Source organism: Pipra filicauda, unplaced genomic scaffold, assembly GCF_003945595.2.
Source record: "Pipra filicauda isolate LSUMZ 115617 unplaced genomic scaffold, ASM394559v2 scaffold310_size866816_pilon, whole genome shotgun sequence".
Lineage (NCBI taxonomy): Eukaryota > Metazoa > Chordata > Aves > Passeriformes > Pipridae > Pipra > Pipra filicauda.
In genome coordinates, this window is record NW_024104433.1 from 352200 (window position 1) to 376465 (window position 24266).

Here is a 24266-nt window from a genome sequence, read left to right on the forward strand (position 1 = left end):
GCTCATGGTTTGTTGTTTAGAGTTTGGGTTTTTTTCAAAGCTTCCTCCAGAATGTTTTTCTGTGTTTCTAATTATCTGAGGGCACACAAACATTTACTGTAACATTGTCTGTGCTATTTTGGAGATCTAGCAAGGTCCCCCAGGCCACAAAACTGATGCAGACAGCTATTGTGCAGCATTGCCAAGGCACCCAGCACATTGGCTTCACTGAGCAGTGTTGTAACATTCTGCTCTAGTTACTGATTTTACTAGGTGGGAAGGGCAGAGTCAGGATTGCTCCAGCTCCCCACACTCAGGAAATGAAGAAACACAAAAGCAAATAAGTATTCTACTATTAAACAGCTCACACCTGTTAGAGCCTGACTGAACTATTCCTACAGTGTGATTTAGTTATTTTTTTAGTTTCAATTTATTTCTCAGTCCTTGTTTGTTCTGTTCCAATTATAAGGAAGTATAAGCAATTACACTTATGTGTTTTAAGTCATGATATATCTCACTTACTAATGTTATTTACTAATTTACTACTATATTTCACAAGATAGTGATAGGACAAGGGGAACTGACTTTAAACCGAAAGAGAGTAGGTTTAGATTAGTTATTAGGAGGAAATTCTTCCCTGTGAGGGTGGTGAGGTATGGGAACAGGTTGCCAGAGAACCTGTGGATGCCCCAACCCTGGAAGTGTTCAAGGCCAGATTGGATGGGGCTCTGAGCAACCTGGGATAGTGGAAGGTGTCCCTGCCTATGACAAGGGTTTTGCAACTAGAGGATCTTTAAGATCCCTTCCAACCCAAGTTGTTCTATGATTCTAATGAGTGACAAAATTTGCTTCTTACACACGTCTGTTATTCCACAACACCCCCATGTATTTCAACCCACATGTATTGATGGTCGGAGCTCTCACGTCCTGCAGTTATTCTTAGTTAATCACATAAATCTCACTCAGCCAAGTGAGGATTTCTAGCCTCTTATTCTCCATACCCTGCCATCATTATTCTGTGTTTTGTAATAGCAGGGGGACTCTAGAGCCTAGCATACAACTATTATGATTAGCTAGGTCAAACTCTATTCTAGTAGCAGATAGCTATAAACCAGACATTTATGTATCTGGTTTTCAATATTATTATTTCTTTCATAAAACAGAGGTCAGCAAGCTCTGGTGCAGGTCCCAGGGACAGTGCATAGGCAGATTTTGAAGAGTACACAGCAGAGTTCAGTGTTCTGAACTATAGTACCATGAAAAGGTGTAGACTTTCTGCTCTCAGTTTCTATTCAATTCCAAATCCATAGGAAGTGTTGCATTACAAAGGGATAAGATGCCCACGGAAAGGTGATCAGCATCAATTTTCACCACTGAATTGTGACATCTGTCACCACCTGCTGAGGCTTTACTAGCATGTCTCATTTTAGAAGAAAATTACAGTATGGCACACTACCCTGCAGATCCTTGATGCAAGTCATTGAGTCTTTTATAGACTATACACACTCAGGGAAACAATGGCTTTGTTCCAAAGTGCTGGACAGAATTTTATATGGTAGTGCTTGGTTTCAGTTGTATTTCACTTTATAATAAATACCTTTCATATGTGTGCATATATGTGTGAATTCTCTCTTTGTTTTTCTTCTTGAACGTACTCAGCTTTTTCACGATCTAGAATAGAAGCAAAGATGTATTATTTTGTCTGGCTTCTGTTTTATATTGTCTCTGCCATGTCCAAACATCAATCCATGGGTAACTTTTACACTGGTGCATTATCATACTCCTATCTAGATTCTGGTCAGTCAAATAAATTGACTGCCTCACAGATTATATATTTCTAGATATAAATGTTTCTGTCATCCTGATCTTTTCTATTATATACGTAAAGGTCCATGTTCAAGACCTCTGCCCTTCTGAAACAATTCACTTTACAGAGCTAGAGCAGGGCTGTCTCTTTTTGATCCCAAAGTCCTGTGCTGGCTAATCCCCAAGTGAGAGTCACTTGTTTCTTATATCTGAAGTTGGTCTCGCTTGAATTCCAGGGTTCATCCCCCAAATCTCACAAAATCCTAGTCTTGCTTGCCTGTAGAAAACATTCATGTGAACAGGAGCAGTTTTCAGGGCAGAGTGAAGTTCGATCACCTGGCACAGCTCATCTCACAGTTGTTCACCATTCAGTGCTTCATGTAAATAACAGAAAAGGAATTCACTGGTTTGGATTTTAAATTTTGAGGGCATTAACAACTTTCTGAATCATCCTGGCCACTTCAGACGTGGAACAGCTGTTCCACAGCCTGAGCCTTATTAACACTTGCCTTTGGAGAACACAGAATAATCTACCACTTTATTTTCTGTATTCTCTGTTTACGTTGCCCTAATTATTCATTCTTTATTTATTTAATTATGATTTTTTTTTCTGTTTCCTTTTAAATACATTTACTTTTGCAGACTTTAGGACGGGTTTGCCCTCAACTGCTGTAGTCTGTGCTTGTGTGCTGCTGCCTGTGCGAAAAACAGTTGTCTCATTTTCTCTAAACTTGTGTTGCCATTGTCATTATAATTCCACAGAGCTAATAAAAGGTGTGCTACTTATTTCTATGCATTCCCTAAACAATTTTTAATCATGAATGTAAACCACAAGTAGTTTAATTGCTGTTTTTATTTTGCTGGCTATGTCAGGTTGTACTTGCTGGGACATACACGAATACCTGGGGAATTTTGTCTGCTTTTGTTTTTCTTTTTTTAAGTAGCCGCATTACATGAGTTCAGTCTTATCAATTCTCTTACTGGGCTTCAGAGGGCTGAGCATTTTCACATTCATAATTGTGGATCTTGGGAAAAGGGAAGAAAAATGAGTTAGAGGGAATGAGGGAAAATATTAACTCGATACCTTTAATTTACAGCAATTCTGTAGCTCTTTTAAATGTTCCTTAGTCTTGCTGGTTTTGATGCCATTTTAAATGCCAACTGTGCCTTAAAATTGTTCACTTTCTAAGCATGTTAATGTGAAGGAAGTTTGGGTTTTTTTTCCTGCAGTTGTGTTATGTAGCATGGCTGGTTCTGCTTGAATGTCATTACAGCAGTGAGATGTTTCAATGTGCCCTGTCAGGTGGCAGCCAGCAGCTGTGCATGCCAAGTGCAGGTCCTTCTCTATTGTTTCCTGGCTTAGATCTTTCTGATATCATTTCTATGGAGATCATCTCACTGGAGAGAGTAAAAGGGAATTTATAAAACTTTTAAAACTCTCTTTATTTTTACCATTCAGCTTGTTTCCATGGAAATGGGATCTATAAGATTGTCAGTAGCAAAGAGCTGAAAGTGAGAATTCACTTGTAGATTTTATTAGGTGACTCCCAGCTGAGATCTGCAAATACTGGAGAGCAAAATAAGGAATAAACCATTTAGGACAAGAAAAAAGGACAAACTAAGATATTGGAAAAAACGCTGTCTGCTTTGTTTTTATCTTCATTGGATGTGATAAATAAGGAAATGCTTATTTAACTGTTCTTGGGTGTGTGAGTTGTGTGGACACACTTGCAATTTTCTTCAGACTGTTTTTTAGGATAGCAGCAATTCTATATAACAAATATAGTCCATCCCTTTTATAGGATGGGCTTTTTGACAGACCTGACCATTTCAGTGGATGTCTGTGTGCAGTGAGGGATATGTGTCAGCAAATTGCATTGCTGCAGTTCAGGTTCAGTGAATTTTCAAATGTTAGCTTATGTTTTTGTGTAAGAAGTAGTTGGCAACTCCATTTCTGAAATTACCTACCTTGCTGAAAGGAACTGGTTTGCTAACCAGTAAACCAGATCTGTGTGGCATGAATCTTACATATTGTGTTGCTCACTTTAGAATGGAAATCTTTCTTCTGTTGACAGATAAGAAATAAGACTCCTCACCACTGAGGATTTGCCTTAACAGATGTGTCCTCTTAGCAGGCAGTAAAATGCAGGATAGCTGAAGTCAACAGATTTTGCTCCCCAGTCTCATATCCCATGTTCTTTCTTTCAGTTCCCTGCATGGAAATCCAGTCTTTATCCCTTTGTGTGCTTGATATCCAAATGTGTTGATGTTAAGTCTGCCACTACCTTTTCTTACGCGAGTGAGCTAAGATCCAGTGGCTAGGTGGAGTAAGTGCATAACCCTTCAGTTTTAGACAATTATGCCTTGAGCAAAAAGGCAAGCAGAAAACAGGGAGGGAAATTTCTGGCTTAGGATAAAAATGCAGCAAAATTTTTAAGAGCAGTTGGTCTCTTCCCTAAACTGCTGAGTGAGGGCCTGGGCCTAAGTACCCAGTGTGTCAGTCCTTTGTGTTCTGCTAAATCCTGTGTTGCCTGTGGCCAATACTGAGCAAATCATGGCAATCATGAATTTACCATCTCTCTTCTTCAAACAACACAATATGACCTCAAAAAGGGATCACTTAAGAGAGCGAGCATAGTTTAGAGATAAGTCAAGGTTCAGGATTTGTTGAAATAACTGGTGTCTTCGGGGGAAATTATGACAGTTTTCATCAAGCTGAAAGTGGCCCATTGTATGTTCTTTTCTGTAGCATGGTGTCACCAAGATGTTTTCTCATCAGACAGTGATGTGTTTAAAAAAAACCATGAAATACATTAATCTCTTCTTATGGTGTTTATAATACCCTTGGTGATACAACCTACTGGATTTTAATAACTAGCTCATTCTGATTTTGTAAATCTACAGGGTTTTGGTTTAAAATAACAAAGTGGGGAACATTGAAAGAAAATTTCAGTGTTATATAGCCAGTACAAAATTTAAATTAGATAATCAACTCTTTATAATGGTCTCTGTACAGTTGTTAGATATTAGTGAAGTCCAAAAATGAAACAAAGATGTTGTAAAGTAGCTTGTAGAGATATGAAAACAGCTGAGACTTTATCTAACTAAAATCTCAGTGTGATTTGTAGCCTAATCTCATATTCTGTGTTTGGATGTGACAAGTAATCTTGGAATCTTTTTTCTACCAGTCTTCAAGTTGTATGTTCTTCTATTTAAAAGACTCCTCCTTTATGATACATGTAAAATGTAACCTCTTATTCACACTGTTGTTGATTACAGTATTAAACTAGTATTTTTAAGTCTTTCCTCCCAAACATGTTTTGGGCATTTCTTCTTCATAAGTTCTGGAACTCCAGATGTAAGCATCTCCAATGAGATGCTTCTGTTCGTTTGGTTTTGAGGTTTCAGGGAATAGTAGTTTCTTACAAGTAAAATGTTTATAAATACTTATAATTTTATTAACTAGGAGTTTTAATATGAAACACACCCTAAAGAAAACTGGAGTGTATTTGATAAATTGGCTTTTTGTTGTCTGCACTGAATTTAACTATTGCTTTTCCTGACTGTTTTTACCAGAAGAGAAATGCAACACTTAGGTAAATTTAAAAGCAGATTGTGTTTCACACAGGAACAATGTGCCCTTGTCAGAGACCGTCACAGACTGAGTTCTGTCACAGACTTTTCTATAGCATTAAAGTGGCATTTTGGGATGGTGGAGTTCTCCTTGTTTGCACTCAATATCTGACACCAGTAATAAAGAGCATAAGCCATCAGACTCACAGCTGTATTTACAACCATGTCCCCGTGCAATGGCTGCACAGAAATATTCCATGGCAACCCTTTTTGAAATATTTTATAGGTATGATGTTTAGGCTACTATTTCTATTAAATAAAATGTTTGTCTTGGCCAGTGGATGAATTCCTATAAATTGGGCTATCTGGGAGCAAAATGGAAAGGCACAGGTATGAAACATGTGAGCTCTGCTTTGAACCAACTAAAGCACCATCCATGTTGGATCAATCCATCTTGTTTTAGTCTTTGAAACCAGTTACTGAAGCCCTGAGCCTTTACTTTCCTACAGAATTAGTAGATTTGTATTATTAAGCACACAGCTAAGAGCTAACTTTAGGGCTTTAATTTCTAAGTTCAGATTGAGATATTGATTCAGAGTGAATATGTAAATATTTCTTATGAGAATTTCATGGCAAGGGTAGGATCTGTTGGATATGTTTTCCTTAATGTATTTAAGAGACAGTAGTTTGTTGAGGCTCTTTTGTTTTAAGCTAGTTTAGGCCACTTCTGAAGACTGTTCTGTATTTTAAAAATTACATTGTTTTTAAACCACACACTTACTTTTTTAATTCTGGGCTTGTTGCAGTGGGGTGTTGTTTGGGTGATTTGTTGTTCGATTTTTTTTTTTTGGTATTTGGTTGTTTGGGGAATTTTTGTTCTTTTTGAGACCTCTCTGGAGCACGTAACATATCTTCCTCTTAATATGACTTGATACACAAATAAATGTAGAAAACCTTTTGTGCTTCTATTTGTTTATTCTCTCAATTTACATTGTGACTATATTTGTGTATAACACCTATTTGTATAATAATGATTAAATGTAACAAGAAGAATCATCAAAAGTGAGGGCCTGTAAAGGCCTTCGCTTCCCTTATTTTTCTGCATAGGTCCCAGCTGGGTACTGCAGTGACCAGGAATTCCAATCCTATGATTGCAAGTGGCAGCACTTGGAATTATTTTTTCAATGTGAATTCCAACAACTGCTTGAATTCATAGTTTTCAGACTAATGAAGCCACAGGTTCCACAGGTTGGAGTGGTAGTTTTTTTGTTGTTTGTGGGATTTGTTTTGTTGTTGTTTTATTTTTTTCTGCTGCTTCTACCATGATGGATCAGCGCATTTAAAAGATGCACTAAAACTTCTGGTGGGGTACAACATTTTTGGATACAGAACTATAACTAGTCCTGTGTTTTGATATGAAAACATCTCTATCTAATGCTGCATTGATATTTTGTGTGCCTAGTGAAAAGCTGACTATATTGAAGATATTTTGGGGATGTTTGTAATTTTTTGGAGTAGCTGATTATGTAATAAATTAGGTATTTGATATGAAACACATGGATAATATTTCTTTTTTTTTTTTTTTTTTTGAGAACCTCTATGCAGGAATTTCCACCAGAATTTGAGAATGTTTGGTGAAGCTGGTGTAAGGAAAACCTGGAGGGGGGATAGGGAGGAGAAAAAGGCTCCTCCACCTTTGAACTCCAAGAGAATTCATAAAGGCAACAACAGAACAATACCTGTGACAGTTGGGTTTTGGTTTGTTGTTTTGGTTGGTTGGTTTTTGTTTGCAGGAAATAAGTGTAATACAGGTCCTATGGAGCTAGAAATGAAACATCTCTATATACAGTTAAATGTTTTTAGGGTAATTGTGTAAACCAGTGAGTGCCATGGGCCTGGAAGTTGCTTTGAAGACTGCTGGAGAGCCAACCCCCTGGCACACCAACCAAGAATGGTCTAGAAGACTTTATCTGCATAGGTGACTGTGTGACATACCCAGGAATCTTCTCAACCTTAATAAATTTGCTAATATAATCATGACCAGTATTTCTTTCTTTGCTGAGCCCTGGTAATTTTTTAATATTTCTATTAATTGAAATTTCTGAAATAGCTCATGTTCTGTTCTATAGTTGGATCTGCTTTTAACTACTGTCTTTCCATCATACTTGAAGTAAATAATTATTCTTAGTTTAGCCACAGGTGCATATACATGGGGCATGTGTATGTGTATGTATGAATGGGCTCTCTGGGTATGCATATGCACAATAAATATTTTCCTTTTCTTTTCAGTGGGATGCCATAACTGAAATGGATGAACACAACCGTCCCATTCACACTTACCAGGTGTGCAACGTGATGGAACCAAACCAAAACAACTGGCTTCAAACCAACTGGATCTCCCGGGATGCTGCACAGAAAATCTACGTGGAGATGAAGTTCACCCTGAGGGACTGCAACAGCATTCCTTGGGTACTGGGGACCTGCAAGGAAACTTTCAATCTCTACTACATGGAGTCAGATGAGTCTCATGGAGTAAAATTCAAGCCAAACCAGTACAGTAAGATTGACACTATTGCAGCTGATGAGAGCTTTACCCAGATGGATTTGGGCGACCGCATCCTTAAACTCAACACGGAAGTCCGTGAGGTTGGGCCAATAAACAAGAAAGGGTTTTATCTTGCTTTTCAGGACATTGGAGCCTGCATTGCTTTGGTTTCAGTCCGTGTTTATTACAAGAAGTGCCCTTTCACAGTCCGGAATTTGGCCATGTTTCCTGACACAATTCCAAGGGTGGATTCTTCCTCTCTGGTGGAGGTTCGGGGCTCCTGCGTGAAGAGCGCTGAGGAACGGGACACCCCAAAACTGTACTGTGGGGCAGATGGGGATTGGCTCGTGCCTCTGGGACGGTGCATCTGCACCGTGGGATATGAAGAACTGGAGGGCTCCTGCCATGGTAGGAAAACATTGGTGGATTTTTATTTTCTTTTTTGTTTTTAATTTAAAAAAATAGTCTTATAACGTCATATGTACCTTGCATGTTCTCTTCTGCTGCTCAGAATAATTTCACAATGACTCGAGAATAAGATGCTCTCTTCTGTAGTAATAATTGTAAAGAAAGCCTCAGAAACCACTGAGATGTGAGTCTACTGTGATTTACATTTGCTTTTTAGCAAAAAGGGAGAGAAAGAGTCCATATTCATAAGTTACATAAATGACTGCTGTTTTGCTGCAGAGTTTCTCAGATTCAATGGTATTAGGCAAGGAGCAGAGCAACCTTAGATAATGCAGAGCATTAAAAGCACTGTGCATTGTAATCAGAAAATGAAAGTCACTTTGTTGTCTGGTCTTGCTGGCATTAATTATCAAAACATACTCATTGCAAAGATACAATGTTGACAATGCCATTACTGGAAGCAAGCATCATTTTCTACATGAGGTTAAAAGGTTTCTCTCTTAATGGAATAAGGATTTTCTTTGAGACTTTAATGCTGAATGAATTTCTGTCCATTATGGGAGTGAGTCATACTCTGGATCTCTACATGAGCAGTACAACCAGCAGAGTTCACCAAAAATGTTTTCTGCTGTACATTGACTCCTCTGGTTTGTTCAATTTGTCCAGTTTGCTGCTGAACAGGTACCTTCTAAATGAAATAGAGTTCCCAAAGCCACAGATGTTTGTATATTCTTATCTATTTGCCCCAAGAGTAACAAATTACTATTTCAGAAAATTATAATCTAATAGAACTTCCATATCTTTTGAAATCATTTTCACTGGTATCTGATGTTGTCCATTCGCTCTTCTTCAGTGTATTTCAATATTAGTGCTACTTTTTTCCGGCAGCTTTCCAAGCTATATTATTTTTGCATTGCTTCATGAACATCTTGCCTAAGGCAAACCCAAATGCAGAAGAGGCTTTATTAACTAAAGAGCAACGATTAATTTTTCACCAGTGCCCACTCTCCAGTGTCTGAGGGCGGGCATATTTCTCTTTGTGCCAAAGCTGGTGGTGGAGATGCCACTTGGACATCTGGGAATGCGTTTTTACACTATGGCTGTTGTGAACTGAAGTGAGATTGAGAGCAACCTTTCAAATAGCCAGAATGTCTTATTTTGAGACTTTCCTTCTTGGCTCAGGCGTGAATCAAAAATTTAGTTTAAAAGACCTGTTGTGTCAATGAGACCTTAACTAACTCTTTAATACCCATCAAATCATGAAATACCTGAATGTGACTAACTCTCTAAGGGAAAATTTGAAATATTTTCATAGAAGCGGGGTTTGGGGACTAGGTGGGGGAAGAGTAGAAACCATTATAGTCTGATAAGAAGACCTGAGATGTATTTACACAATTTTCATGTCTTCTAGGTCCTTCCTGCAAATCCCAACCCCAAACCCTTTGTCCTTCCCATTCCCTTGCTGGAGTTACGAATTTGAGTCTTGAAAGTATTTTACATCGTTGTGTTGGTACTTCTTCATAGTCATGCTCTGTGAAATATTCAAAAGAGAGAATTATTTCTTTCCTCTACATGCAAATAATAGCCAAAATAATAATTTTGCATTTTGAAATCTGTTCTGACAACTAATTGGGTGGTGGGCAATACTTGCTAATAGTTGAATGTTTTCTCCTACTTGTAAATGTTGTCAAACTGATTATACACGGTCATGTGGCTCAGTGGAGGAGTAAGCACTTCGTGGTATATAGGGCTTATCTGTCGTAGAATTTAGAAAATAAATTTCTATTTTGATATTTGTGGAGACAAGCAGTCTCTGTTCAGGAAGTATTAAGTGGCATAAGGAAAGACATTCTGCCTTTGCCATTGCACATAGTTTTACAAAGCAGCAAGAATGGGAATAAAAACAGTCTTTGATCAGTTTTACTACTGCTGTTAAAATCATAGGTCATTTTAACTGCCAAAATCTAGTTTATTTGCTTCCCTGACTGGCAACATTTCAGTTATTTCAATATATGTGGGTTTTATGTGTATCTCTCTTTGTCTGTGAATCCATCAGTATTCCCTATCCATCCTATTTCCTTTTAAAAGCATAAAAGTGTGTGAGAAGAATTCCCAACCAGTTTAAAATATCCATACTTATTAAATGTATGCCCCAATGTGTCTAGTCAGTTCAGAGGCAGATTGGTGGGGAGTTTTTCATTAATTTGGAAATGTCTTCCTTTTCTGAGGTCAGTGGGGAAAAGTCTCATTGATTGCAAGATGTTCACAGGTATTTGTGTGTTATGTACATTTCTTAAGGGGATAACCTGAAAAAATACCATCTTCTCTAAACTTACTGTGTAAACAATCTATCATCTTTGGTTTCAATCTACTTTCTAGATTGTCCCCTCAAAATCCTGAAGTAGCAGCAACATTCACATGTTCTTCTGTTTCTGTAGGCACTAATAAATAAATTAATACCAATAATTTGGTGATATTAATCATAAATGGCTCTAATTGAACTGCTTTGCTAAACCATCTATGCCAGCCCCATTAACAAGTTACAGCTTAAAAAGGATTTTAATAAACATCAATTAAAAGTAGCAAGTTCAATGTCATATATTTCCTGAATGTCAGCCCGAGACAAGAGTTGTACTAAATTTAACAAATGTATAATATATAAAGGTCATATCAGGACTTTGTTTATGGTTTATTTTATGGTTTATTTATATTTTATTTTATGGTGTTTGTGGTTTATTTTACACAGGAACAAACAATCATGATAAGGAACATTATAAACTCAATTGTAATAGCTCTCTTTGGACATGATACAGAAATAATTGGATTATTGTTAACTGAAGTCTAATTCTGTAATGACTTACCAAAAATTATCTGAATTATCAAGGTTAGCAATTAATGGCAGATAAAAAATTAATTTTATATAGCAATTAATAATTATTATAGTAATTTCAGAATTTATTTTATTCTTAACCAATCAAACACAATGCAGAAATGTATTTTACCGACCATAAAAATTGATTCTTCTTGAGGAACATTCTCAGGAACCCAGCACCCCTAAAGGATGTTATGTGGTATAGTTGAAGAAGCTTTAAAAATGTAAACCAACAGGCTTTGACAGACTCACCTGGTTTATTTTAATTACAACAAATACAGTAAAAGTGGGAATGCAACATTCAAATTCTTTGACCTTGAGTTGACTGAACAATGCTTCCTAGGGATATTAATGCCGGAGTACATAGAGTTTTTAGTTGAACAAACACTTCTTTTCCTTATTCATTACTTGAATTTTTGGAATATTTCAATGTTAGGACCTTGGCTTTTTCTTCTTAAGCCATTTCATCTGATTCAATTAAAAAAACTTTTCATTTTGCAAATATGAACTAATACCCTCCTCATACATGTACCTGTAGTATGTCTTTGTTTTTGGGAAAGCAAGCAATTAATGTTAGTCATGCTTTAGTTACCTGTATGTTGGCAGCAAAACAGGAAAAGTGGGGGGCAATGTAAATTGGAACTGCAAATTTAATACTTACAGATAGAGGACTGTAAAGTTCCTTTTGATTTTTCTTCCATATGTTTATTTACTCATGAGATCTAATCTTCGCCAGGCACTGAAGGAAGATCGGTAAAGGAAAAGCAGAGTAAGATTTAAACTACCAAAAAAAAAAAAAAGAGAGAAAAAAATAAAATTAAATTTAAAATTTTGGAAGACTTCAACTTATCTTTTTAAGACAAAACTCTACCACCATGAAAAGCCCCTCCTGCAGCAGAGATGGGACCTTTCCCTTTTTCCCCAAGATACAGAGCGTAAAATTTCAAATTTCTCTTTCCTGCCAACACTTTTTGGATAGCCAAAGATAGGAATTTGTCAAAGAGGATGAACAACTGGAGACTAAGATGATCCACTGACTATTTTTTCTCTGTCACAGAATATGACAAGTGCAGAAGGTCTCCTGGGACTACCTGCAGCTCCTGGCTGTATTAGCTGACATGTTCTGTCTCCTAGACCATTGCAGGCCTCTTAAATACCCTTTTCCTTTCAAAATAGAAGGCAGTCAAGTAGGAAGATTGATAACACAAATTCTCAATTTTATATATAATAAGTCTAATTGAAGCCTCATTTCCCCTGGAAATCAAAGCCTTTCAATTTTCTTCTGATTTCAATTTCCTCCTTTCAACTGAAGCCTCAAGTGAAAGCCCACAGGGATCTTCCCTCAAGGATCATCACTGTCAGGAAGGAGTCACTTTGAGAAGGGTCAGAAGGGGACAGAGGTGAGGGCACGTGTAGAGCAACATCAGAGGTGGCCTGAAGAATGGCAGGAGTGGTTGGATTTGGTTATTTACCCATCAGGATCAACTCTGTGGTTGTTCTCCACTATGCTTTGTTTCCTCTGCACTATTCCAAGGTGGTTTTTGTTTAGCAAGAACCCCTGACAGTGCTCCAGAGAGCAGGGAGGATGGGGAGCCTGCAAAATTTACCGAAATCTTCCTCCCTTCTTGAGTGTCAGGGAGAGCAGTTGTATATAGCAATCTTCTCTGCACTGATCTCTTAGGGATACAATTAAAATAGTTGGTTTTTAATTAGTTGAGGGTTTTTTAATAATGAGATCATTAAATTTTTTGCAAATAAATAGTCATATAATTTATTGACATTTATAACAGCTTCTTAAATGTGTGACTGCTCTGAAAGAGCTTCACCGTTTTTTCCTGTGCTTAAGCAATGACAGTTTATTTCACATAATTTATGTGAGTCTGAAGAGCTTCAGAATTCCCTATTTCAATGGCAGTGCTCAAGACCTTTCTGATTATTGATGATACCTGTTTTTTCCTAAAAAACCTACTCTTTAGCCTGTGTAAGGCTACAGGACACCTGTGAACACTCAACACGTATTATAGCTTAGAATTCTGAATATGGGTAAGATGGAATCGTGATTTTGCAATTCCAAATTCAGTTTTTAGGTCAAACTGCTAAATAGATGTTTTCAGCAGGATCCAAGAACGTGCACTGGAAAAATAGGAGTTGTGGGTAATAGGTCTGTAGGTAACAGTACAAAAAAGCAAATGATAATGACCTGATCAAAGCACCTGAATATATTCAACTACATATAACTTTTAACATACGGAAAAAATCTGAAACTGTGTACGTTAGAAAAAAGTCTGTGTTTACAGTAGATGAAAATTTAAATTAGTATCGGTTGTGAAGGGACAGTGCAGATGCTACTGGCAGTACTTTTATGTATATATATGTATATATACTGGTTTTAACTTCTAAATGGCAGGTCATGTGCCAAGCTGTTTTACACTGTATCTCTCTTTCATTTCTACTTTTTCGACTTGCTCAGAGAGAACCATTTTTCCTTAAGGCTTTTAATTAGTGTGAATTAAAAATAACATTGTTGCTTAGCTGAAGTAGGAGGAAAATGCTGTATGGTGGACTGGGTGAAATGCAGGGGATATTAGTTACTCTCAGAAAGATGAATTTTTAGTGAGTTGTACCAATTTGAAGAGGTCTGACTTGCCTATATTCATTCATTTTGCCTTTTTCTCAACAATTTTAGGTTCATTTGATGGCTTCTATGTTTCTTTAAAGTTACGTGTTTCTGCCTTGTCTTTTCAGTGTCTTAAAACTGTAGATGTTTAAGTTTATTACTGATTTTTTTTTGTTTGTTTGTTTGCTTGTGGTTTTGTTGGTTTTTTTTTTTTTACTGTAACAAAGTGTTAGGAATTAAATAAGTCCCTAAGGGCACCTGTCTTCAGTGACTGCCTGATTTAGCAGCCAGAAAAATCTCAATACTTCATAAATTCCCACTGTAGCTCACACCCAGTCCTTTTTATTTAATCTGCAGCCATCTGCAGATTTGGATAAATTGTAACACAAAAAATCTGATAAAACAGCTGGAAAGGAGTGCTGCTTCAGAAGTGAGGATTTAAAGAAGAAATAAAAACCTTCTTATTTGATTTTATGTAATAAGGAAACTACAGTGATACTAAATGAAGTTGTTCACACACTTGTCATGTCATACGTACTTGCATTATTTTGAGCAAATAAAGAACTTTACAATAGGCACTGCAGCTTGGTTTCCAGAATATGTCTCTGTAAAAATTCAAATTATAGCCTTGATTTTTCTGAATAAATTATGCACAAATAGAAAACTTAATGGTTGCAAACCGAATTAATTCTTGGAAATTACTGGTTTTCACTTTGATACTGAAATGTGCATTGAATGGAAACCTACTTTGAGGGTGGAACAGGGGAGCCAGCTCAGGTTAAATAGCAAGTTTCAAACTGAAAAACTTCAATATTCTCTGTTTGTACACAAAGACATGAAACTTAGAAACCAAAGCATTGCTGTTAACTCAGATATGACTTGCCTCAGGTTTTGTGTTGATGTGTACAGTTTGATATTGATCCTACCAGCTATCCCTAATAAACAGTAAACAAAAATTGTCCAAGGGACAGCAGGGATTGATTTCTGTTGTGGTTGTGTATGACTTGGTACCACAACTGCATGATTTGACATCAACAACAGCTCCTAGCAAATTTATTTATTTTTTCTTGTTATGCTGAAGGAAGTAACTGCAGTGATGACCACATGCTAAACTTGTAGTACTGATGGAAATAAATAGTTTAACTTCTGTGAAGTGCACATATAATACAAATACATTCATTTATCTAATCAAGTGTGCATAAATACACATATTTGTGTATCCAGTCAACTGTGCATCTATTCAACTGTGCATAAGTACATTGTAAAACTGTTCTTTGATTTGTTATTGTCATTTTGTAACGTGCTGAGCAGACTTCTCAGCTCCATTGATTTCTCCCCCATTCAGCTCACTTGTGTCCTGTCTCCTCACTGTAGGATGGGTGGTGAGGCCATGGCCTAGGATTGCAACAGGGGATAAAAACAGTTTGGCTGCCCAGACTCCAGTGCTGTAGGTGTGGAGGGACTGTCACAAACAGCCTGGGAACGGGGGCTCATGTGCTGTGCTCTGTGTGTGAGGTGCCAGAGTGGCAAACAAGGACAGTCTTTAGGTCTCATTCCCAAATCTATTGTTAATAGATTGTGTGCAGCTGGACTTCCCTATATATGATGAGATGCTGTCTTTGAACGATAGCAGCCAAGTCATCATTTAATTCTTGGTCGAGCCTTATACTTTGTTTGCCTTCCCAAAACAGACTTTAAATGAAATCTGGTATTAAATTCAAAGACATTTTTTTGTCAGAAATAAACAGCTGCGTCCAACACACAAATGGTAAAAATGTGATTAACAAAGACTGATAGGTTGGATCCTACAGTATGACAGGAAGGGAAGAAAGAATGCTCTAATTCTGCATTATTGTCCTGTGTTCCTTACTGTCTCCGGATTTGTCCTCGTGTGTCACATCCTAGAGAGACTTAACAGAAACAGTGCCTCACCATTCTTAGGTAATGCAGCTTTTTCTTGCTTGCCACATCATTTTTGTTCTTGTTCTGGCAGTCAGGAGCTAAAAGCTTGAGCTCAAACATTTCAGATTAATTTGACTTGGGAAATGTTCACTGCATTTTACACATGATCAACCTGAACTGTTTCAGCAGTCAAATATATTGAATGTGAGCGAGTTTTGTTTGAGTGAAACCCTTGGCCTGCTGCATTTAATGAATGTAACATTTCAGCATTGGTTGTTTTTATCTCTTAACAACTGTAGGAGGCTTTTCTCCAGCTGGAAGAGAAGTGGGATGGGGTTTTCTTGTGGATGAGTATATTCTCCTCAGTAAGCAGGTTTCTTCAGTGTGCTGAAAGTGGACATCTTTAGGAGTTCAGAAGAGGTCTCTTGTGACAAGCACATGGAAGAGAGTAAAACCATAATGGTTCAAGACTTAATAGCACTTGTTGAATACAAAATGCCTTGTGATACTCATGGAACTCATTGAAAGTTGTGAAAGAGAAATGCTTTGTGAGAAAGCTGTGAGACACAACTGGCCACCAACCAGACAAAGGGACACATTGTTTGTGTGGCACAACTATGGAAAAATCATGTTTTAAGGACTTCCAGAGCCATGTGTTGCAATAAGGTAACAGTTCTGACATAATATTTACCTTTGAAAATACTTTTGAAAATTCAGTTGCTAGGATGTTTGTTATTCATTGACTTTTTGTCATAGAGCCCTGAAAAGCAAAAATACATAATAGCTCAGAAAAAATTTTAGTCATGGTGCTCAGTGAAAATTTTCCAAGTTTTTACACTACAGTAGACTGTGGATTTTTTTTCAATAATGATAAGAAATCTGACTTAAATCTTAAAACTGTTTATGTAAGAATGTATAGTGTTCAGAGATTATAATATATTTATAATATAATAGCTCAGAAATTGTCAGAATTAGATTTTCCTTTTTTAAAGGTGACTTTTTTTTTAGGCTGCTGCTGAGCACAAGGACTTAAATTTATGCCTTGAAATAATTGAAACCTTTTAGAATGTTGTTATTATTTCAATATAGATTATGTCTCCTTTGAGGACTCAACATAAAGTTGAGCTCCAGAATCTGAAGATAATCATCAGTACTTCCTCCGAGGCAGGTTATTAATCAGTAACACATTCACAAATAAACCATAAAACACATTCTGTAATAAAATTGTTCCCATAGAGGCTTCCAATCATTTCATTCAGTCAATTATTAAAGCATTTATGCTGAGAAATGTAATTTCAAAAGCGATCAATAAAGGATTTCCTCTTGAATAGTGTGGCCGAAGAATCACAAGCACAAAGAGATTTCTGAGAAGGTTTGTCTTGAAAACAAGAAAATATGTACAGTTATTTAAAAACATGAACTACATTTGCCTTTTGTAACTCTTAGTAATAATGCAAGTAAGACAATTTTTGCTTTAGCCAACAGATATATCCTTTTCTTCCTAAAACTTAGGGTGGAAATAGTGTCAAAAGCAGTTGTTTCACACAGGAAAACTAATGTAGACTATAAAATTCTGTGCCGTGAGCTAACGTAGACTGTGAGGGCAATGGTGTTCAAGAGATTCTCAGAAATCACACCAACCAAACTTTGTGTCATGTCACTGAGCATTATTTTGGAGTGTACTCACGAGCTTAAGCTCTTGTCAGCTGAAAGAAAAAAAACTACCAAAAATAATTGAATGGTAAATGCAATATTATTAATGGTAAAGTTCTCTGGGATTTTTTTTTGTTGTTCGGATTAGCTTCCACCCCACCTAATTTTACTTTTCAGAGTCCCATCAAATCCCAGAGGAAGAATCTTGAGTTCCTGAGAGGTGGCAGACCTGGAGATGGTGGCCTTTTGAACAGTGAATCTTCCCATCCTGCAAAGTAAATATCTCAGCAAAGGAAGCCAACCTGCTTGTGCTGTTCTAGGGATACGTCTGCTAATGGTAGAATAAATTATGTAAAATAGGTCTTCTACCTACCAGTGAAACATCTCCCAGAGTCAAGGACTGCACTTGAAATGTCTCTCTTTAAAGAAACCTTGCTTCAAAGGGAGACTGATCAAAGCATGAGTAAATTCCCAAAGGACATGAAAATGTGTGCACAGAAAGATTATACTCCAAATGCTAACAATGAATGTTTAGTTATTTGGTATCTGGCTATTATATAATAATAGTTATGTATGTGAAATGTCTTAATTTTGCTGTGACAGCTTGATGGTATTCCCAGATGTTAAATATTTCAAAGCTTATCTTACATATATTCATAAACAAGATGAAAGTGTTAATTCTAATTAAAATGATGCACGGTTCAGTAGCAGCCCTAATAAAGTCCCTGCAGAGCAGTAAATTTAATAGCAGCCTATCTTTTATGCAGAGTCAAAATGTAGATTTCAATTTTAGTGTAAACTAATCTTCAAGGGAAAAACTGAGTAATCAAGATAGAAGAAATGAAAAATCATATTCAAAAGTTATTTTAAGATGTGCAGTATTTTATATACCAGTATCTGTCTGAGATAGACGAGAAACTGGGGTGGGGCTTGGGCAGACAACAACCCCCATCCCAAATTCAATGAATATTCCAGTGTTCTGAAGTATTTATTTCACTTGGTGAATACAATCTTATAGGCTGTGCGTGCTGGAATATTCCTCATCATATTTGCCTGTTGTAATTTTTATTGGACTTTTTTTAAAGCAATGTTTGAAAACCAATATTTTAATGCAGTTTAACAGGAAACTATTTTATTCTGGAGAAGTCTCATACATGTTTATGTTCAAGATGCCTTCATAAGGATAGCAAGAACTTAAATGTTGAATTGTTGGGATATCAGAGATTGGAATAACAGTTAAAGATGTAAAAGTATCTTTTATTTGTCACTCAGAATAAATTTTCCACCATATTTATATGAAAAAAACCCAAGAATCTACAGAGTCACGTTGAGTCAGGAGATGGTAAAGACCCTGAGGAGAAAATTAGGGATGTGCCTGAAGACATGGTTTGTTTGTAGCATTTAGGATGCCAGGAAAGGCAAATCCCAGAATAGGAGGATAGGAACATTTTTCTTTTCAAAAATCAGAATAGTGACTAATAATGAATAATGCATTTGATTATTTCTGCATGTATTTCTCTTTGTAAACTATGAATTGGTATCATTTTGCCTATTTATCTCAGTTGTTTCAAATTACACACCCAATTGCTGTAATTAACAGGTCATGGCAAACCATGTCAGTAAGAAATGGTGTGTTTGGACGGAATTGATTTTGCAAACAATCTTTTTGAATTCTCATTAAAGACTTCGATTCTTCTCAAAAACAAGTTCTGGGAAAAAATTTAGATTGATTAAAAGATTTACTTTTTTTCCTTCTATATTCTTAAGAAACATGAAGTATACTGATGTTGTAAAACATGAAAAAATTATAGATTCTTAGTGCAGTATAGACAATTCAAAACTCACTTTTAAATGGCCTTTGGATATCTTGATGTTGTTGGATTTTTAAATTTTTTTAACTATATCCAAACCATGCAAGATGTTTAAATCATATTCTAATCTCAAGTGGTTACTATTTGGTTTTTGATGTGTTTCTTTTTTTTCTTGGACTGTTTTACTTATATTGATTTGGATTGTGGGAGAGCTATTTGATTTTTGTAACTTACTCAGGTGACTGAAATTTTGAACTAAAATTTCATGTTTGAGAGTTTTTAGTATTTGCTGAAAATCCAAATATTTAGTGAAAAATCCCTAAATAAACTGCAGTGTTTAACTGAAAAACAGCTAAACAAGTCTAGCAGAAGGGAATAAGGTCTGTAGACATCATTAATATCCCAAAGGAAATGGCTACCACACTGACAAAGTCCCATTACAGGGATTTTTTTGAATTGGTAGAGGACTCTGGGTGGTACTTGGTCCGTCTGTGGGACACTGGCTGTGCTTCTCCTGTTGAATTTCCTTAGGCTTTCCCTATGAATGGCTCAGATTAGCTGGGAAAAGTCATTTTCACCCTCCTCCTCTATGCAACTGTTGTGTCAGTGATTTATTAGCTCTTTGTCCCAGTCTGTTCACTGCTACCACTGAAATTTGCAATCGTGGCTCAGTTGCTATTAGCAATTTTAGAATAAAAAATTCATGAAGAGGGAAGAAATTATGCAAAGTTGTTATTGGTTTGGATGAGCCCGATACTCGGAGAACTCCCCAAAATATTCCTCTTCAGTAAAGAGTTTTCACACGAACCTGAATGAGGTAGAGCTGCCCTGCCTGGGAAAACATCCCCAGTTATTTACTTTCAGAAGTTTGGAATTGGGAGAAAATTTGCTAAAAAAAATTCTGCAAAGCTGCAACTCTCACTATGGACAGCAGAGAACACTAAAACAGCTAAAAGAATGCAAACTTCTCTCCTAGATGTACATGACTATTGATCACACCAGAGCATAACAGAGTAGGGGCAACAGCAGTGGTAAATGGTGGAATGGAATAATGAGAGAAGGTAAAACTCATGCTGGTTGTTTGCAGCTGAAAATGATCCAAGAAATACTTTGTTGAAAGGTGGTTTTGAGCAGGGAAAATGCTTTTTCTCTTCCCTGTTTTGTGTGGTGCTGGTTGGCAAACACAGGACTTTTAGAGCTTTCCACAGCAAATAATTCCAGTGCAAACGTTGTTTATTGATGAACGGGGTCTGAGAGCTCAGCTTTACCCTGATAAGCAGGAGTGAGGTGGTTTAGAGCCACGTGAAGCAAACTGTGCTTTTCTTTCAAGTTAGATGTGTCAGACTTGCAAATAGTTACTCAAATCCAGTCAGCGGATTTTTAAGGGGTGGTTTAGAAATTTTAGTGATAAATTGAAAACAAAGCCAATCCATCTTCCAGAGTTTCTCCAAAATGTTTCTTTTGAACAATGGTCATGAGCTGGAGACTGTTCCGTACACGGGAAACCTGCAACATCCAATATGAATGAAGCTGGAATTAGAAGGAACTATACATTGTCATGTTTGCTGGAGATCTCAACACACATACAGTCAAGAACAAACACAGATAACAATGTTCAAACCCCCTTTAATAAGTGCTGGGGGGGGGGGGGTTGTTGGCAAGAATGTGTCCTGTCCAATTCTCTCTAAACAGGCTGGCAGAGACTTTGTTTTGTTGTATCCTGTTTATGTAACTGTTTTCTAATACAATAATTACGGTTAACCCAAGGATAAACTGACATCACTTAGCTAAGGGTCCTTTGTATTCAAACTTCTAAAACACCTTGCTTGTTCTCTACCATTTGTGTCAGAGTTCAGGACTCTGTTTTGGGTCCTACAGTGCTGATTTGTGCTCATGAAAATACTGCACACTAAAGTCAGAATCTTCAATATCAGGCCGTTTAATCACTAGCAGCTCTGGGTTATGATACTGATGAGATTTTTTTGGTTATTTTGGAGATGGGGTGATGACAACATTTAGGGAGGGTGAGTGAAAGCTTTGTAATTTCCAAAGAAAAATAGTGACTAATTTCTATTAAAGTCATGCAAGTCAGAATGAAGTCAGAGGTTGACTAAATAATTGTTAATACATGTGTGCAAACAATCAGGAACAAAAATCTAGTCATCAACTTTATAGTAATTAAGCACTTTTATAGATTCAGATAGATGGAGGACAGCACTTACAGGGATCAGCAGGCACAACCACCTTCATCCTTCCCCATTTTGATTTCATACTTCTGCAGCAGCTCTCCAGACAGTTTGTTGGCTGTTTTGATTTGATTTTTTTTAAGTTATAAATGTGCAATAGATGAAGCAAAGTTGTAGGAGAAAATCTATTCTACAAATTCAGGGTTTTTTTGCTTGTGATCTTACACTTACATGCAGATGTAGTATCGTGACATTTTAAAACTTAGAAATAACTTTGTGATGTGTTTATATCTAAAAATGCCACGACACGAACTCCTGTGAATAAGAAAACCTTGCTTATACTGAATTCTTCCTCTAAAGGAGGAGGTGGCCTGACTAAATGAGAATAAATTTTAAAACAACTTGTGTTCCAGGTAGCTGTAACAAATGAAATAATGACAATATAAATTAAAATAACTTGCAAATAATTGTGAGATTGCTCTCAGTGGCTGTATTTTATTAGTTTAAAAATATGGGTCATGCTACTCACCAGAGCCTACTAAGAGTAAGAGAGAAGTAATCCTTTTTTTTTTTTTTTTAAACTGTAAATGTAAAAATGTATGCAAGGTGTCTACTGATGAAATGGTATGCCTTCATAATATACATTGCCTGGTCTAATGATCCAAAACTAACCACATCATTTTAAAAGGCAGCATTGAGATTGATCTGATCCCAGGAGTGTTGAATTGGAATAAATTTCCCTGTGGCAGGAAAAGATCCAAAGATGAAATATCTTACATATCATACCACACTTGTACCGGTGCCTGGATGGTCTTAGTTTTGTTACTTCTCCGTATCTAAAAAGTACTGCATTGTAAATATATTGTGAAAGCTGCAATTTCCTGATCAGAAAGAAGCATTTTGTCCACAGCATGAAAGTTCTCATTTACAGTGTTCAAAGGTTTTTTTGATTCCTTGTGGGTTCTGGGTTTTTTGGGTTTTGTTTTTGGGTTTTTTTCCCCTGAAATAGTGTCCAGTCTTATTAGCAATAAAAATAGTATAATTTGTAAGAAATAACAAGCAGGTGGAATCTACTGGACAGTTACATTTACAGGTAGCAGAAAAGGAAATGCATAATATAAAAAGGATTTTCTTTCAGGAGAAACCTGTAAAACTGTTACCTTTGTTTCTGATTTATGGACTTTCCCACTCTTCAGGAATAAATTAGGTAAACCTGAAAGAAATGAAGGAGCAGTAGCTGTAAAACAACCTATTGATTTTTGACTAAATCTCTGTCTTCAGTAATTTTTGCAGTTGCCTGCATCCAAAAAACCCCACAGTGTAGCTACTACGGAGGCAATTTAAGTAACTGATGTTTGATTGGTTCTTTATCCCTGTACCTTATCCCTCTTTACGTAATTGCTAATGAGCACAGCAATTTAACCTGAAAATCAAGGACTGGAACACAGTGAAACTCTACTATTACTTTAGAAATGAGTGGTAGTAATAGTAAAGATATCCATGTGGTGTTTATTTGTTGCTTTAACTTCCAGAATATCAGTACTTTTACTTTTCACATATATTCTCTTGGGTCTTTCTGCAGCTGTTTTTTTTTCCATTTCTGAAGGGAGTGAAATTGTACTTTCTTATTGGCTTTTGTGAGGTTTTTTGTTTGTTTGGGGGGTTATTTTTTTTTCAATAGGTGTATGGAGATATAGAACAATTCTATATTTGAGGAATGATCAAATGGTGGCAATATCTGTAGTTCCTGAGAAAACTCCATGATAAAGCTACTAAAATAACAATATGTAGCTCTTTTTCTCAGAAAGGACTTGTAACTGAGAGAAATGCGTGATCTCAATTCTGCTGTGAGCAATTAGCTGTGGCAAGTATCTCGAAAAAGGCATAACTTGAAAAAAACTTCGGTATTTTTCCTCTGCTTTAGACTTTTGTGCTAATGACAGTTGGAAAAGGGAATAAATCCTTAAAAAATATAAAAAATCAGTACACTGTGCAGTTTGAGTATATTGAGTATAATGGAGGTTGGTGGTGTTGTTTGAGCTTTATCATTTTAGTGATCTTGCTTAATGTCCTGTTGAAACCATCAGCTTAAAATAATTTAACCCTTTCTACATTTCTTAAAGTAATTTTTATTGGCTCTGAAGTGTTACTGCACTGCTGTACTCTGACCTTCTTGGAACATTCATACTGCGTTCAAACTGTAATGGGGTGGAAAAGAGGAAATCCTGGTTTTTCACTTGTGGAAAAGAGGTTAAGTGCATTTGAAACCTGTTCCAGCTTCAGTGCAGAGTTACAGCAGCACTTTCATATTTGAGGCTACTTGTGAGATTTAAAAAAAAAAAAGGCACAAATGAGTGAATGGATTTTGTTTATTATGAGATATACTCTTTTACTCTTTACATTTAAACATAGTCGAGATGTTACATTTCAAAACAGAATTCACTTGGGGAAAGTGTTGGGGCAGAACTTGCCATAGTCAGTGTTCATAATGCATCTGCCAAGGGGTGTTTATTCTCTTCTCCATCAGGCTGTGATACTCTTCTGCTGAGGGGATGTCTCTCTGCTGGTCAGTGTATTTATCATTCTTTCAGAACAAGCATTTGCATATCAAAGGCCTGATATGAGTAAACACACTTTATACTTCCATCTGTCATTCTCTTCCCATTGAGACACAAAATAAGAACAGTGTGACAAGCAAGAAGTTTATTTTTTTCTCCTTTAATTCTATACCCTTTTGCTTTGAATTATGAAGGATTCCTAGATAGAGTTTTCTCTAGCTGTTTTTCTTTCCATTAAGGTCTCCTGACTGAAGCTATCCTAAAAATAAAATCAGTACTCTTTGAAGAGGGGAGACAAAAAAATAATACCTTTGTTCTTCATTTCTTAACTCTATGTTTCCTAATATTTAAAAAGG

The 24266-nt window shown here is 36.5% G+C and overlaps 1 protein-coding gene across 6 annotated transcripts in view; it reads left to right on the forward strand.

Annotated features, from left to right (window-relative positions):
* LOC113988882 (ephrin type-A receptor 6) overlaps positions 1–24266 on the forward strand; it is a 441232-nt gene that overhangs the window by 100085 nt on the left and 316881 nt on the right. For all 6 annotated transcript variants that reach the window (XM_039383481.1, XM_027722867.2, XM_027722865.2 and 3 more), the window contains exon 3: positions 7648–8311. In XM_039383481.1, coding sequence (XP_039239415.1) covers positions 7648–8311 — 664 coding nt within the window. The remainder of the gene's footprint in view (positions 1–7647; positions 8312–24266) is intronic.